Below are 12,792 nucleotides of genomic sequence, written 5' to 3' on the forward strand. Positions count from 1 at the left end.
AGACGCTACCTTGGATAATTCAGGTGGGGAGCTGCGTCAGCATGCGTGGGCCGCAAAGGATACTCAGCCGCTTTTGTCCTGCACCGGCAGCGCCGTGGCTAGTAGCGGAAATAGGAGCCACACTTCTGTCGACGTCCCTTAACACACATTAGCCACTAGATGTCGCGGGTGGGTCGATGATACACCTGCCGCCCCTTCTCACAAAGCCGCAGACTCCCCGACCCGGGGATCGATCCACCGACGTGTATTTCTCAAATGCACAGCAATACAGCGTGCAGCAGTAACTGCTGGCAATGAAACGTCTTCTTCCGCGAGCTCACCCGGGGGAGATCAAAATTTAAAAAAGGCTACATAATAACAGTGCAATAAAAACATAACTCAATATAAACAGAACTGCGACGTTTCCGGGGTGTATGCAATACATTATGTCCAAGGAGTGCAATATGCAGTCTGCCAAACACAATGGAAAACTGCATGTCCATGTAACCTGAACGTTTAACAAGGACCATTAGGGTGGTTGCTGAAGGTGACTGACGCTTGGCTGTTTAGCAGTCTTATTGCCTGGAGGTAGAAGCTGTTCCATAATCTGTTAGTCTTTGACTGAATCCTTCGATACTGTTTACTGGACAGTAGGAGAGAAAACAGTCTGTGACTGGGATGACTGGGTTCCTTGAGAATGGACCTGGCCTTCCTCAGACATCTAGCTGAGTAGATGTCCTGGATGTTTGGTAGCTCACAGCCGGTAATGAGCTGCGCTGACTTCACCACCCTCTGCAGTACTTTGCGATCCCGGGCGGAGCAGCTCCCATACCAGTTAGTGATGCAACCAGTCAGGATGCTCTCCATAGTGCACCTGTAGAAGTTGGCCTGGATAGGTGATGGCATGCCAAACTTCTTTAGCCTGCGGAGAAAGAACAGGCGCTGCCGTGCTGTCTTGACCAGGGTGTCGGTGTGGTGGGTCCAGGTTAAGTCCTCTGTGATGTTAACACCCAGGAACTTTAAACTGCTGACTCTCTCCACTGAAGTCCCATTGATGCAGATAGGTGTGTGACCTCCTCCCTGATGTTTCATATAATCAAACTAGACTCCTGCTGGAGGGCCTAGTGTTGTCTGGGCCTAGTTCGTTCCACCCCGAGCAGACAATTAAGAAGAGTTAACCTAAATACTTTCATGTGATTTCTAAAGGTCTTTTACTGTTAATTCTGGAAAACATTCACTTTATTAAAGGTATGGTTACCTGTGAAACATTAGAAGCCTAGTTGGAAGTATGAAACAAATTGTATAATTAGACCTCAGGTGGAACAAAGAGCAGAAGACAGTGGGTCAGGGTCCTGGAGGAATGCTCTCTTCAAAGCAGCAGCAGCTTTAGAGCTGAGACGGGATGTTTAATTGTTTAATACTGCAAATACTGCAGACACACTGACCCTCCCCCCAGGACCAGGACTGGACACCCTGCAGACACACTGACCCTCCCCCCAGGACCAGGACTGGACACCCTGCAGACACACTGACCCCCCCAGGACCAGGACTGGACACCCTGCAGACACACTGACCCTCCCCCCAGGACCAGGACTGGACACCCTGCAGACACACTGACCCTCCCCCCAGGACCAGGACTGGACACCCTGCAGACACACTGACCCTCCCCCCAGGACCAGGACTGGACACCCTGCAGACACACTGACCCCCCCAGGACCGGGACTGGACACCCTGCAGAGACACTGAACCCCCCAGGACTGGACACCCTGCAGACACACTGACCCCCCCAGGACCAGGACTGGATACCCTGCAGACACACTGACCCTCCCCCCAGGACCAGGACTGGACACCCTGCAGACACACTGACCCCCCCAGGACCGGGACTGGACACCCTGCAGAGACACTGAACCCCCCAGGACTGGACACCCTGCAGACAAACTGACCCCCCCAGGACCAGGACTGGACACCCTGCAGATACACTGACCCCCCCAGGACCGGGACTGGACACCCTGCAGACACACTGACCCCCCCAGGACCGGGACTGGACACCCTGCAGACACACTGACCCCCCCCAGGACCAGGACTGGACACACTGTAGACACACTGACCCCCCAGGACCAGGACTGGACACCCTGCAGAGACACTGACCCCCCCAGGACCAGGACTGGACAACCTGCAGAGACACTGAACCCCCCAGGACTGGACACCCTGCAGACACACTGAACCCCCAGGACGGACGGTCAGTCAAAAGGTTTTCCATCCAGCTGAGCTCTTTACAACCTGGTTCAACCTGGTTTTGACAGCGTCTCCAAGCTCTCCAGCTGCTGCTCCTTGGAAGAGACCCTGCGGGTACTGCAGCCCTCCGGGGCCAAGACTGGGGGCCCCCTGTCTCGGCTGCTTCGCTCTTTCCTCCTCAGAGCACGTCGATGTTCACTCCAGGTGCAGATCTGTGTTCCAGCCTGGACACTGCACCAGTCCGTATCACCACTGTTTCACAAGAGGATTAAAGTGGCTGATCAGGATCTAACCCTGCACCTGAACACAGTATATTCAAGTTTTTTTTTCCATATAGCAAATATATTTTAGTGATATTTATCCAACAGCTTCCATTTTGCAAACAATTATTGTTTCACTTGTGTGTTTTCAGGTAGAGGCCTGGCTGAACTGGGGCCACTTAATAAATCTAGGTCAGAGCCATCCAGTCCTGGTCCTGGAGGGGTCAGTGTGTCTGCAGTCTCTCCAGGTCTCTTTAAAGCAGGGCTGTCCAGTCTGGGTCTTGGAGGGGTCAGTGTGTCTGCAGTGTCTCCTGGTCTCTTTAAAGCAGGGCTGTCCAGTCCTGGTCCTGGAGGGGTCAGTGTGTCTGCAGTCTCTCCAGGTCTCTTTAAAGCAGGGCTGTCCAGTCCTGGTCCTGGAAGGGTCAGTGTGTCTGCAGTCTCTCCTGGTCTTTTTAAAGCAGGGCTGTCCAGTCCTGGTCCTGGACGGGTCAGTGTGTCTGCAGTGTCTCCTGGTCTCTTTAAAGCAGGGCTGTCCAGTCCTGGTCCTGGAGGGGTCAGTGTGTCTGCAGTCTCTCCAGGTCTCTTTAAAGCAGGGCTGTCCAGTCCTGGTCCTGGAAGGGTCAGTGTGTCTGCAGTCTCTCCTGGTCTTTTTAAAGCAGGGCTGTCCAGTCCTGGTCCTGGACGGGTCAGTGTGTCTGCAGTGTCTCCTGGTCTCTTTAAAGCAGGGCTGTCCAGTCCTGGTCCTGGAGGGGTCAGTGTGTCTGCAGTCTCTCCAGGTCTCTTTAAAGCAGGGCTGTCCAGTCCTGGTCCTGGAAGGGTCAGTGTGTCTGCAGTCTCTCCTGGTCTTTTTAAAGCAGGGCTGTCCAGTCCTGGTCCTGGACGGGTCAGTGTGTCTGCAGTGTCTCCTGGTCTCTTTAAAGCAGGGCTGTCCAGTCCTTGTCCTGGAGGGGTCAGTGTGTCTGCAGTCTCTCCTGGTCTCTTTAAAGCAGGGCTGTCCAGTCCTGGTCCTGGAGGGGTCAGTGTGTCTGCAGTCTCTCCTGGTCTCTTTAAAGCAGGGCTGTCCAGTCCTGGTCCTGGAGGGGTCAGTGTGTCTGCAGTCTCTCCTGGTCTCTTTAAAGCAGGGCTGTCCAAGCCTGTATTTCTGAAGGTTTCCAGGTCAAGTCAGAACAGCTGTGAGAAGCTATTAAATTGCTGCCAATACGCTCATATTGTGCTGTTTGAGTTCATTAAGACTTGAAATCATGCAGACACACTGACCCCCCCCCAGGACCGGGACTGGACACCCCTGCTCTAAGTCAGTGGACAAATAAAACATTTTTGCGTTTGGTGCATCGTTAGTTTTAAGCCGTAATCATGGTGCATAAGAGGTAATTTTACCACTAGCGATGGAGACCCCCAATTGACCCTGCCCTGATCCGATTTCTGAACACAAGCCAAGAGAGTCTGGGCAGATACTCGGCGGTCTTAGGACCCAGAGGGGAGGCAGCCTCCTTTTGCAGAGCTCGGCTTGCTCGTCCAATGAAAAGCGCTCGCTGCACCCCGCGCGCCCGGTCGCAACCCCGAACCCCAAACCAGTAAAATCACCCCGACACGACCGCCACCCCCCCGACACTCGCTCACACAGGCTCGCGACAGTGACACGGAGGAAAGGGCTCGAAACCCCCTCCTCCCACGCCGCGAGGCAGCAGTGCACAACCCACACTATTTCTAAAAGACGAAACGTATAAACGAGTTTTTTAAATAAATTATAAGGCAAGACATATAGCATCCTCAAGTCTGCGAATTTAGAGTTAAAGCAATTTATGCACGTTTTTTTTTAATAAATACGTTTTGATTTATGTTTTAAAACGTTGGCCACGCGCTGCTTGACCTAGGAGCTCTGAGGCGTTCGCGTAGAGCGGGGGGCTTCTCTCCCGGAACAGTTTGTTCTCTTAAAGCCCGTCAGACGAGCCGTTTAAGCACCAAGTGCTGCACCCGAGGCCATGATCACTTGTGTTTAAACAGTATCTTGACAGAATTATCAGGGTGAATTTGCGATACGAAGAAAAGTCTGAAAGCAAGTTCCCAAACAACTTCTGAATCGATGTTTTTAAACGGTCAATACGCTAGACGGGTGATTTTAAACTCCTGCAAGTATTAGTTTCTGTGAGGGAAGAAGTAAAGGTTTATTCCACGCTGAAAGGAGAAGGAAAACAATGTTTCAGCAGAGGAGCCTTTTTCGGGTGATAGTTTGTGCTGGCGTTCGTGTTTAGATCGGCATGTTTTTAGTGCACCGGCTAATCTTACGAGTTAATGGATTTTTAACGCAAGCGAGAAGTGTTTTCCTAAAACTAAAAAAAAAAACGTAGTTTAAAGGCTATGGTGAAACGCTCGTATATCGAAGAAGGGGAATGTGCTGAAAACTATTGAGTAACACGCGCGTGTGCTGCTACTCAGCAATTTTTTTAAAAAAAAACAACATGTGTGTTTGGGAAGATAACAAAGAGCTGGAACTTTTTTTTCCCCGTGTGTGTCGTGTTGTGTAAACGAAAATATTATCACCCCAGATCTTTGAGGGTTTACAGTTTGCACAACAAGCTTGCAAATACACGTGTCAGCATCGCCCCCCCCCTCCTCCTCTCTCCTCCCCGCCTCTCCTCTCCACCCTCTCCGTGTGTTTTCAGTAGGTGGACCTATTAACTTCTGGGCTCGCTGGACTGGACTGAACGGCACGGCGCGCTACCAACGCGGTGCCTATGCGGGCTGTCTCTCTTCGACACAGCGACATGTCTGGAGCACAACTTCACAACAGCACGGGAGGGAGGGACCGGCGGGCTCGGAGCGGCTGAAGTAGCAGAGTAAGACTTTACAGCACAGCGAGCGCTCCTGCCTAGCATGTGGGTGAACGCGCGCCCGTGTGGATGGTCCGGAGCGGCCTTTTAAAAAATTAAAAGGCGAACAATCTCTGCCTTAAAAAAAAAGGCAAGAAAACAAGCAGATCGCAGCTGGAGGCAGAAAGAGAGAGAGAGTGTGTGTAGCAGCCTCTTCAACGGGATTGACTGCAAACACGGGGCGAGGAGAAGAAGAGAAAAAACAGGACAAGAAGGGAAACGCCGATGGAGAACCAATCTCCCGAACCGTATTACGAGGACGTGAGAAAATGCGGCTATCTCCGGAAACAGAAATCCATGCACAAGCGCTACTTCGTGCTCCGAGCGGCCTCGGAGCGCGGTCCGGCCCGCTTGGAGTACTACGAGAACGAGAAGAAATTCCGGGGCAAGACCGCCAACCCCAAAAAAGTCTTGAATCTGGAGACATGCTTCAATATCAACAAGAGAGCCGACGCCAAGAACAAGCACTTGATCGTGGTGTACACGCGGGAGGAGAGTTTCTCCATAGCGGCGGAGAGCGAGGCGGACCAGGGCGACTGGTACCAGGCCATGGTCGAGCTGCAGTGCAAGAGTAAGCGAGCCGCTGGTCGGCGTGTCTTTGGCGGCGACAGTTCTGCGGCGCGCCGCAGTGAAACGCGAGACGAGCTCCCTTGCATGTGTTAACGCGTGCGACGCCGGTAGCCGAAGCGCCGGTCGTGCAGAGTTGTGCAGAGGGGCGATTCTGAAAGGATTTGCTCGAAGATCCCGCACACGCCTGCAGGAGAGTTACAAGGATTCTGTATTTTTAGCTGCCCACAACGTAGACGCGCGTGTGTGTGTGTTATTTTGTCGCGACAGAACGCATGCATATGCTGTCAGGATGGGACCTCCTGTGTATTACATAACAAGGGCAAAAACACCACCCCCACCCCAAAGAGTGGGGAGAGTGTTGTGCTATGTGCGTTGCCCGGGTCGTGTGGTAATGGGGAGGGGGATGACAAAACCGCACAGTTGTAGTTGACGCGGTGTCCACTGCAGTCTGGGAGAGTCGGTGCATGTTGTGCATATTGAAGCGTGTGCAGTGTGTGCAAGCGAGCCTACGGCGTGTGCATTGTAACCTTACGTAGGGGCACTCGGTCTGGGAGCGACCGGCTCTGCTGCCGGTGCCTTTGCGTGCTTCTGACGGGAAAACACCCTCGGCCCCGCGTGAGGACGTGCGGTCGGGGGCTGTACGGGTCTCACTAAGCCGGCGGGGGCTAGCAGGAGCTGGCTTGTACACCTCACATGCTGACGGGCCGTTTTGGTGTTTAGGGTGCAGACCCAGTGCGAACGCTGTCTGATCTGCGGTCTCGTTTTCACTCCCGTGTTCAGCTCTGTGCGCGGCCGTGCATGGGCGACACAGCCGCGGGCGGTGCAGCGAAGCACTAACGGGGCCAGCCCGGACGAAAAGGCGCAGTTTCTCGGGGGCAGAGCGTGCCCGGTCTCGGTCGGTCGCCGGAGGCCTCAGGGCGAGAAAGCCGGAGCGGAGAAGCTGCGCAAGCTCCCGGAGATCGTGATGAAAAGAAAACAGCCGCCTTTATCAAAGCGTCTCCCCTCTCCTCACCTCGCCCAGTACCCAGAACATTTCAACAACAACAACGACGACTTCCACACCTCCGAGCCGGGAGCGGGGGGGGGGGGCAAATCGTGGAAGTGTTGAGGGGACCCAAGCAGAGCGAGGGGGGAGCGGCACGCAAAAAATACCCGAAACACGGAGCCCCCACGTATATAACACGCAAAGCGTTCGTGGGAAGCCAATTCGGAAAAGAGTGTTTATTTTAAAGACTTGGGGGTCCCCAAATTCGATTGGCATGCGTGACATCTGGATAGCACCCTCAGTCTCTTTGCATCGGAGGGGGGGGGGGCAGGAGGGAGTGAATGAGGGGGCATTTGGAGACGCTCACAGTACTCTGGTGTCCCAGAGGTCTCACAGCTGTGAGCAGTGAGACATGTGAGCAGAACAGTGTTCTTGGGGGAGTCCTGTTTTGACTGTGTGTGTGTGTGTGTGTGTGTGTGTGTGTGAGGGACTGTTCACAGAGTGGCCCTGCAGCGGTCGGGGGGAACAGCTGAAGAGGCAGCTGTTGGGGGTGTTGGCGAGCCTGCTGCTGGCACCCCAGTGTCTCCTGGGAGGTGATAAGTCAGACTGACCGTTGAGTAGCACCGTATCTCATCACGCTTGGTTCAGGGGCTTCTGGGAAGCTTGGCCCCGGTGTGAGTGTGTGTGCCCTGTGACGGACTGGCGTCCTGTCCAGGGTGTACCCCGCCCTGTGCTCATTGCTTTCCGGGATAGACTCCGCACTCCTGTACTGGATCAAGGGGTTAGGAACGGGGATGAATATCGGCAGGTACCCGGGTGGCTGGAGCTGTGGAGGGCGGTGCTCCCAGGAGCCTCTAGTTCAGCACATGTCTCTGCTGTTTGAGGACGGTGGGTTAATGGAAGGAGGGTCCCACCACTGGGGTGACCACATTTCCCCAGGATGAAAACCGAACAAGGGATAAGGGTTAGAGATCTTGGTGGATGGTTGATCAGTGACTGAAGCTGTGTGTCTATAAAGCTGATTAATCCTCAGAAACGGGAGCCGCCGCCTTTGTTTTCTCATCCATATGGATCTTTGTGGTTTGCTGCTTTCTTCCTGGCAGACAGAACTCCCCCCCCCCCCCCCAAAAAAAAAAACCTCAGACACCCCAGCACAGCCATCCTATTGGTTTAGTGGAAAAAAAGTAGAGGGACTTGCGGTATCGGCTCAGTTCTGCAAACAGAAACTCCGATGCCCTTCGAAATACAACAGCGCTGGAGAACCTGAGGTTGTGACAGACACGGCACGGAAACCAGCACACAAACCTCTATTCACCATGACTTTCCCATGCTTAAGAAAGCCGGACGTCATCAATCGTAGTAGTCAGCAGATGGCTGTAAAGATATTAAATAGGCCACATTTTCCCCTTGAACAAGACGTTGACTCCGGTATTAGCTGTGGACTCTGTCTCCTTCACCAGGCAGCTGACTTCAGTATTAAACTCGGGTTCTGTCCCCGTAACTACAGTGACCTTAACCCGGCTGCGGACTCTGGATCTTTCCTCTCGGGGGGTTGTCCGGCCGCGCTGTGCAAACCCCCTTGTGCTGCAGAAGCACTCCTGGGGAAGAGGCGCCCGGGTTGTGTGTGGTGTGTGGTGTGTGGTGTGTGGTGTGTGGTGTGTGGTGTGTGGTGTGTGTTGTGTGTTGTGTGTTGTGTGTTGTGTGTTGTGTGGTGTGTGTTGTGTGTTGTGTGTTGTGTGTTGTGTGTTGTGTGTTGTGTGTTGTGTGAGGGGGCCGGAACAGATCGGAGGGGTTGACTGCAGAGGTGCTCGTTCTTCTGACCCGGTCAGGGCGTGAAAGCGAATGATTCCGCTGGGGTGGGGGGGGTCCGATGTGTTTGGTCTGATCTGGTTCGCTGGATCTTGGGTCCCCCTCCCCACCACTCTTGTTGTACTGCTTATCCAGAGTCCCCGAATCTGTCTGCAGAAGTGGGAGGTGCTGGATTTCACAGCCCTTTCTGCAGTGGGAGCAGGGGGGAGGGGGAGGGGTCAATGTGAGTTAAGCTCCAGGTCCGCGGGCGACGCCTGTCTCTGGGACGGCCCGAAGCCGCCCACCTGTCTCTTATCGCGGGGGGCCCGATAAGATCTCCCAGGCGCAGCAGTCCGAGCCGCCTCAGGTTTGGCGCGAGTGGCAGAACCAGCTTGGCGAGAGATTTTGCGCTGAAGGGAGTAGAACAGGTTTCGCCTTTTAGAGGGTTATAAAAAAAAAAACAGCCAGTTGACATCCCTGAATTTTCCCCCAAAAGGCAGTGTTATGTGCCGTGAGACACTCCTGGAGGAGAGTGACCGCTGTGAAAGTGTTTTATAGTATTATTTATTTCTGATCCAGAGTTTATACTGCAGCGCTGTATCCGTATTGCAGCCTTTGACTGAAATCCTCAAGCTTGCTGTCTTGGAAGTACTTCTTTAGTTTTAGTATTAAGGGCTTTAGGTTTTTCCATGTTGCTTAATGCATTATGGCTGGAGGCCTTGGAACAGGTCAGAATAACCTGAGGAAGGTTACAAACGAGAGGTAACAACAGCATTGCAGGGCGGCTTGTTCCAGACCCCCACCCCTCTTGCTGTAAAGAAATTAAGTGCCACCTTTTCTTAGTTCATCTCGTGTTGTTTTGTTGCGTTTGTCCCCTTTCTGCCTCTTCTTTTTCCGTCAGGAGCGTATCTAGGGAATGGCTCTTCCCAGTTCTGTGCTGTACAGGTGGAGCTTGAATGTTGTTTGTGTGCGGCTTTCATTTCTCCTCAATCTCAAATTAAGACACCTTCTGCATGTTGAGTTTAGTAAAAGCACAGTTTCTCCTTTTTTGCTGGATCTTTCGGGATCAGAAGCAAAGCTCAATGCCCCGATCACAGGATGTGGAAGAGGTCTGTCTCGGTGGGGTGGAGAACTCGGGAGAGGAACGGTTGTGGCTGCAGCGATTTCCACCAAAAATCAGAAAATCAAATCTGCCTCTTGTTCCCCCTTCCTTCTTTCCCTGCAGAATGTCTTTTTGCCTTTGTCTGTGGTGTGAGGTTGTCAGCCATGGCAGTGTGAACAGGGGGATTCCACTCCACAGGTTCTGGGATTATTACGAGTCCTGTGCCGGTTGTGCTGATAGTTCTGGGTGTGCCGGGCATGCCAGGGGTGTCGGGTGTGGTGGGTGTGCCGGGCATGCTAGGGGTGTCGGGTGTGGTGGGTGGGTGTGCCAGGTGTACCGGGCTTGTTGGTTGTGCCAGGTGTACTGGGTGTGCTGGGCACGCCAGGCATGCCACTCAGCTGGTGGCTGGTCATGGCATGGCTGTGGGGGTCAGGTTTGATGGCGGTGCCTCCACTGTCCCTCTGCAGGACAGGCCGCTGCCAGCTCTTCAGCTCCTGCGCCCCCGTCTGCGCCACCCAGTTCCCCCTTAATCACTCCAACCCACAGTGGGCGAGCAGGGCTGCTGGGAGGCACATGACCGCATCTGTAACGAAAACTCAGGGAGCAGCTGTCTGCCCCCGAGACTCGAGCTGTCCCCTCTCGCTCGCTCAGAGTGCCGGTCGAGATCCAGGGCTCAGATGTAGAGTTGGACCCAGTGTCACGCGCTCCGGGTCGGGTGTCACTAGGACCCCCCAAGCGGCAGGCATGTCTAGCCGAGTGCTGCACTGCGGAAGGGAGGAGTTGCGGTTGATTAGTTGCTCAAGACTCTTTCCTGCAACTTCCGGGACGCCTGTGACATCAATGAGAGACGTTCTGGAGGAGCTGTAACGCTCCTGTCTGGTGCTGAGGAGCTTCCCTCTTCTTTACACAAAGGGTTGCGGGAGTCTGGAGCAAGCTGCCCAGCTGTGTTGTTGGAGCCGATATCCTGGTTTCTTTCAAGAAACAACTGGATGAGCTCCTAAGATCAGTTATCCAGCATTTGTGACCTTTTTTATGATGCAGGAGGATGTCACACTCAGTCAGGAAAGAAAGGTACAGCCAGTGACTGCAAACGGGATGACAGAAAATGAAAAAATGCAATCAAAGGAGTGTCTCGGTTTGTGCCTAATAAATAGTTTGTCCTGCAGGGTAGCAGAGAAGGTGGAAGGTGGTATGACAATCACAGACTTTTTAACAAGCCTGTTGCTTCTCTGATTCAGAAAAATGCATGTTCTCAATAAGGTGATTTTCCTTAGTGTGTGTTTGTGGGTGTGACATTGTAAGGGGTGTCTTTTAAGGACCTCTTTATTAAAACCTCATGAGAGCCTGTCCTGTTGAGCTTTTAGGCCTGATTGAGGGGAGACTTTGATCAGCATGTATTTTCCAGATTGGACAGTGCCCTATACAGTAATAAGGGGCTGTGCTTCTGGGGGTTTGATCATTCATGAAAGATCAGATTTAGGTTTTAATAGATCTAAAATGCCCACTTTATCCCCCTTGGGTTGTTCTTTTGGTTTTTGCACAACTGTCTCCTGCGTCAGCTCCAGCCCTTCAGCTCGTGTGCAGAAGGCTCCGGGACGCCCCTCTCTAATGGGTGCCTGACAGAACATGGTTTTATTATTGCTGATGAGTCTCTGTTGCTCATCTCTCACGGTACCCATCCTTGTCTGCCTTTATCTTGGATTTTCTCTCTCTTTTCTTTGACCCATCCAGATTCACAGAGCTTTATTGGCGTGACCAGTGAATTACAGTGTTGCTCATGCAATAGCAATTACTGAACGGTTACAAGCCTTCGGGACAATGACATAATGTTATTATGAGACAGGCGCACTGTCTGTGGCTCAAGCTGTGACAGGAGATCACACACTGGGCTGCAGCTGTGTTGAGGTTCCTCCCACTGTAGGACTGGAAGCTTTTCTGATTCTGGCAGGTGTGTATTTCTTGCAGTGCAGTAGGAAGTGCATCTCCATCTCTGCCTTTACTTGCAGGCAGCCTCCGGGCAGCCAGGTCTTTCCACATCCAGGCTGTGGTCACTGAGTCCTGTCCTCTCTGGACAGCCAGGTCTGCCTGTGTCCAGGCTGTGGTCACTGAGCCTGTCCTCTCTGGACAGCCAGGTCTGCCGGTGTCCAGTTTCTTTATCCAGGTTGTGGTCACTGAGCCTGTCCTCTCTGGACAGCCAGGTCTGCCTGTGTCCAGTTTCTTAATCCAGGTTGTGGTCACTGGCCTATCCTCTCTGGAGAGCCAGGTCTGTCTGTGTCCAGTTTCTTAATCCAGGTTGTGGTCACTGAGCCTCTCCTCTCTGGACAGCCAGGTCTGCCTGTGTCCAGTTTCTTAATCCAGGTTGTGGTCACTGGCCTATCCTCTCTGGAGAGCCAGGTCTGTCTGTGTCCAGTTTCTTAATCCAGGTTGTGGTCACTGAGCCTCTCCTCTCTGGACAGCCAGGTCTGCCTGTGTCCAGTTTCTTAATCCAGGTTGTGGTCACTGGCCTATCCTCTCTGGACAGCCAGGTCTGTCTGTGTCCAGTTTCTTAATCCAGGTTGTGGTCACTGAGCCTCTCCTCTCTGGACAGCCAGGTCTGCCTGTGTCCAGTTTCTTAATCCAGGTTGTGGTCACTGGCCTATCCTGTCTGGACAGCCAGGTCCAGAGCAGACCTTAGTACATAAGACCAGGCCATATGAGTCCCTCTGTCCCACCCTGAGCCGTAGCTGCTCTTTTTGATATGCTTTTGTTAGTAAAAAAGGGTTTTTACATGCCAAAGTCTTGGGTGAGATAAAGACACTTGTCTCTTAACACATTGTTTCATCTCACGCCCTTCCGGGCAAAGACGAAGTCCGCAGGTATTTCTCCCGTGTTTTACATTACAAATTAGGCGGCGGTCCTTCGTGCTGTTTATGCTGTTAGAAGCCCGGAGGCCGGCAGAAGAAACTGCTCACCTTTTACAGCTGGGAGCTGAGTGTCAGTTGAGCTCGGCGCTGCCAGCTGGCT

At 53.1% G+C, this 12,792-nt stretch overlaps 1 protein-coding gene across 1 annotated transcript in view; it reads left to right on the forward strand.

Annotated features, from left to right (window-relative positions):
* The first annotated feature begins 4,479 nt into the window (after positions 1-4,479).
* LOC148672477 (insulin receptor substrate 1) overlaps positions 4,480-12,792 on the forward strand; it is a 47,847-nt gene continuing 39,534 nt past the window's right edge. Inside the window, exon 1 of the mRNA XM_088628235.1 lies at positions 4,480-5,915. Within this exon, the coding sequence (XP_088484361.1) occupies positions 5,570-5,915 (346 nt within the window). The 5' untranslated portion in view covers positions 4,480-5,569. The remainder of the gene's footprint in view (positions 5,916-12,792) is intronic.

This window comes from Lepisosteus platostomus, chromosome 4 (assembly GCF_059453375.1).
Source record: "Lepisosteus platostomus isolate fLepPlt1 chromosome 4, fLepPlt1.hap1, whole genome shotgun sequence".
Lineage (NCBI taxonomy): Eukaryota > Metazoa > Chordata > Actinopteri > Semionotiformes > Lepisosteidae > Lepisosteus > Lepisosteus platostomus.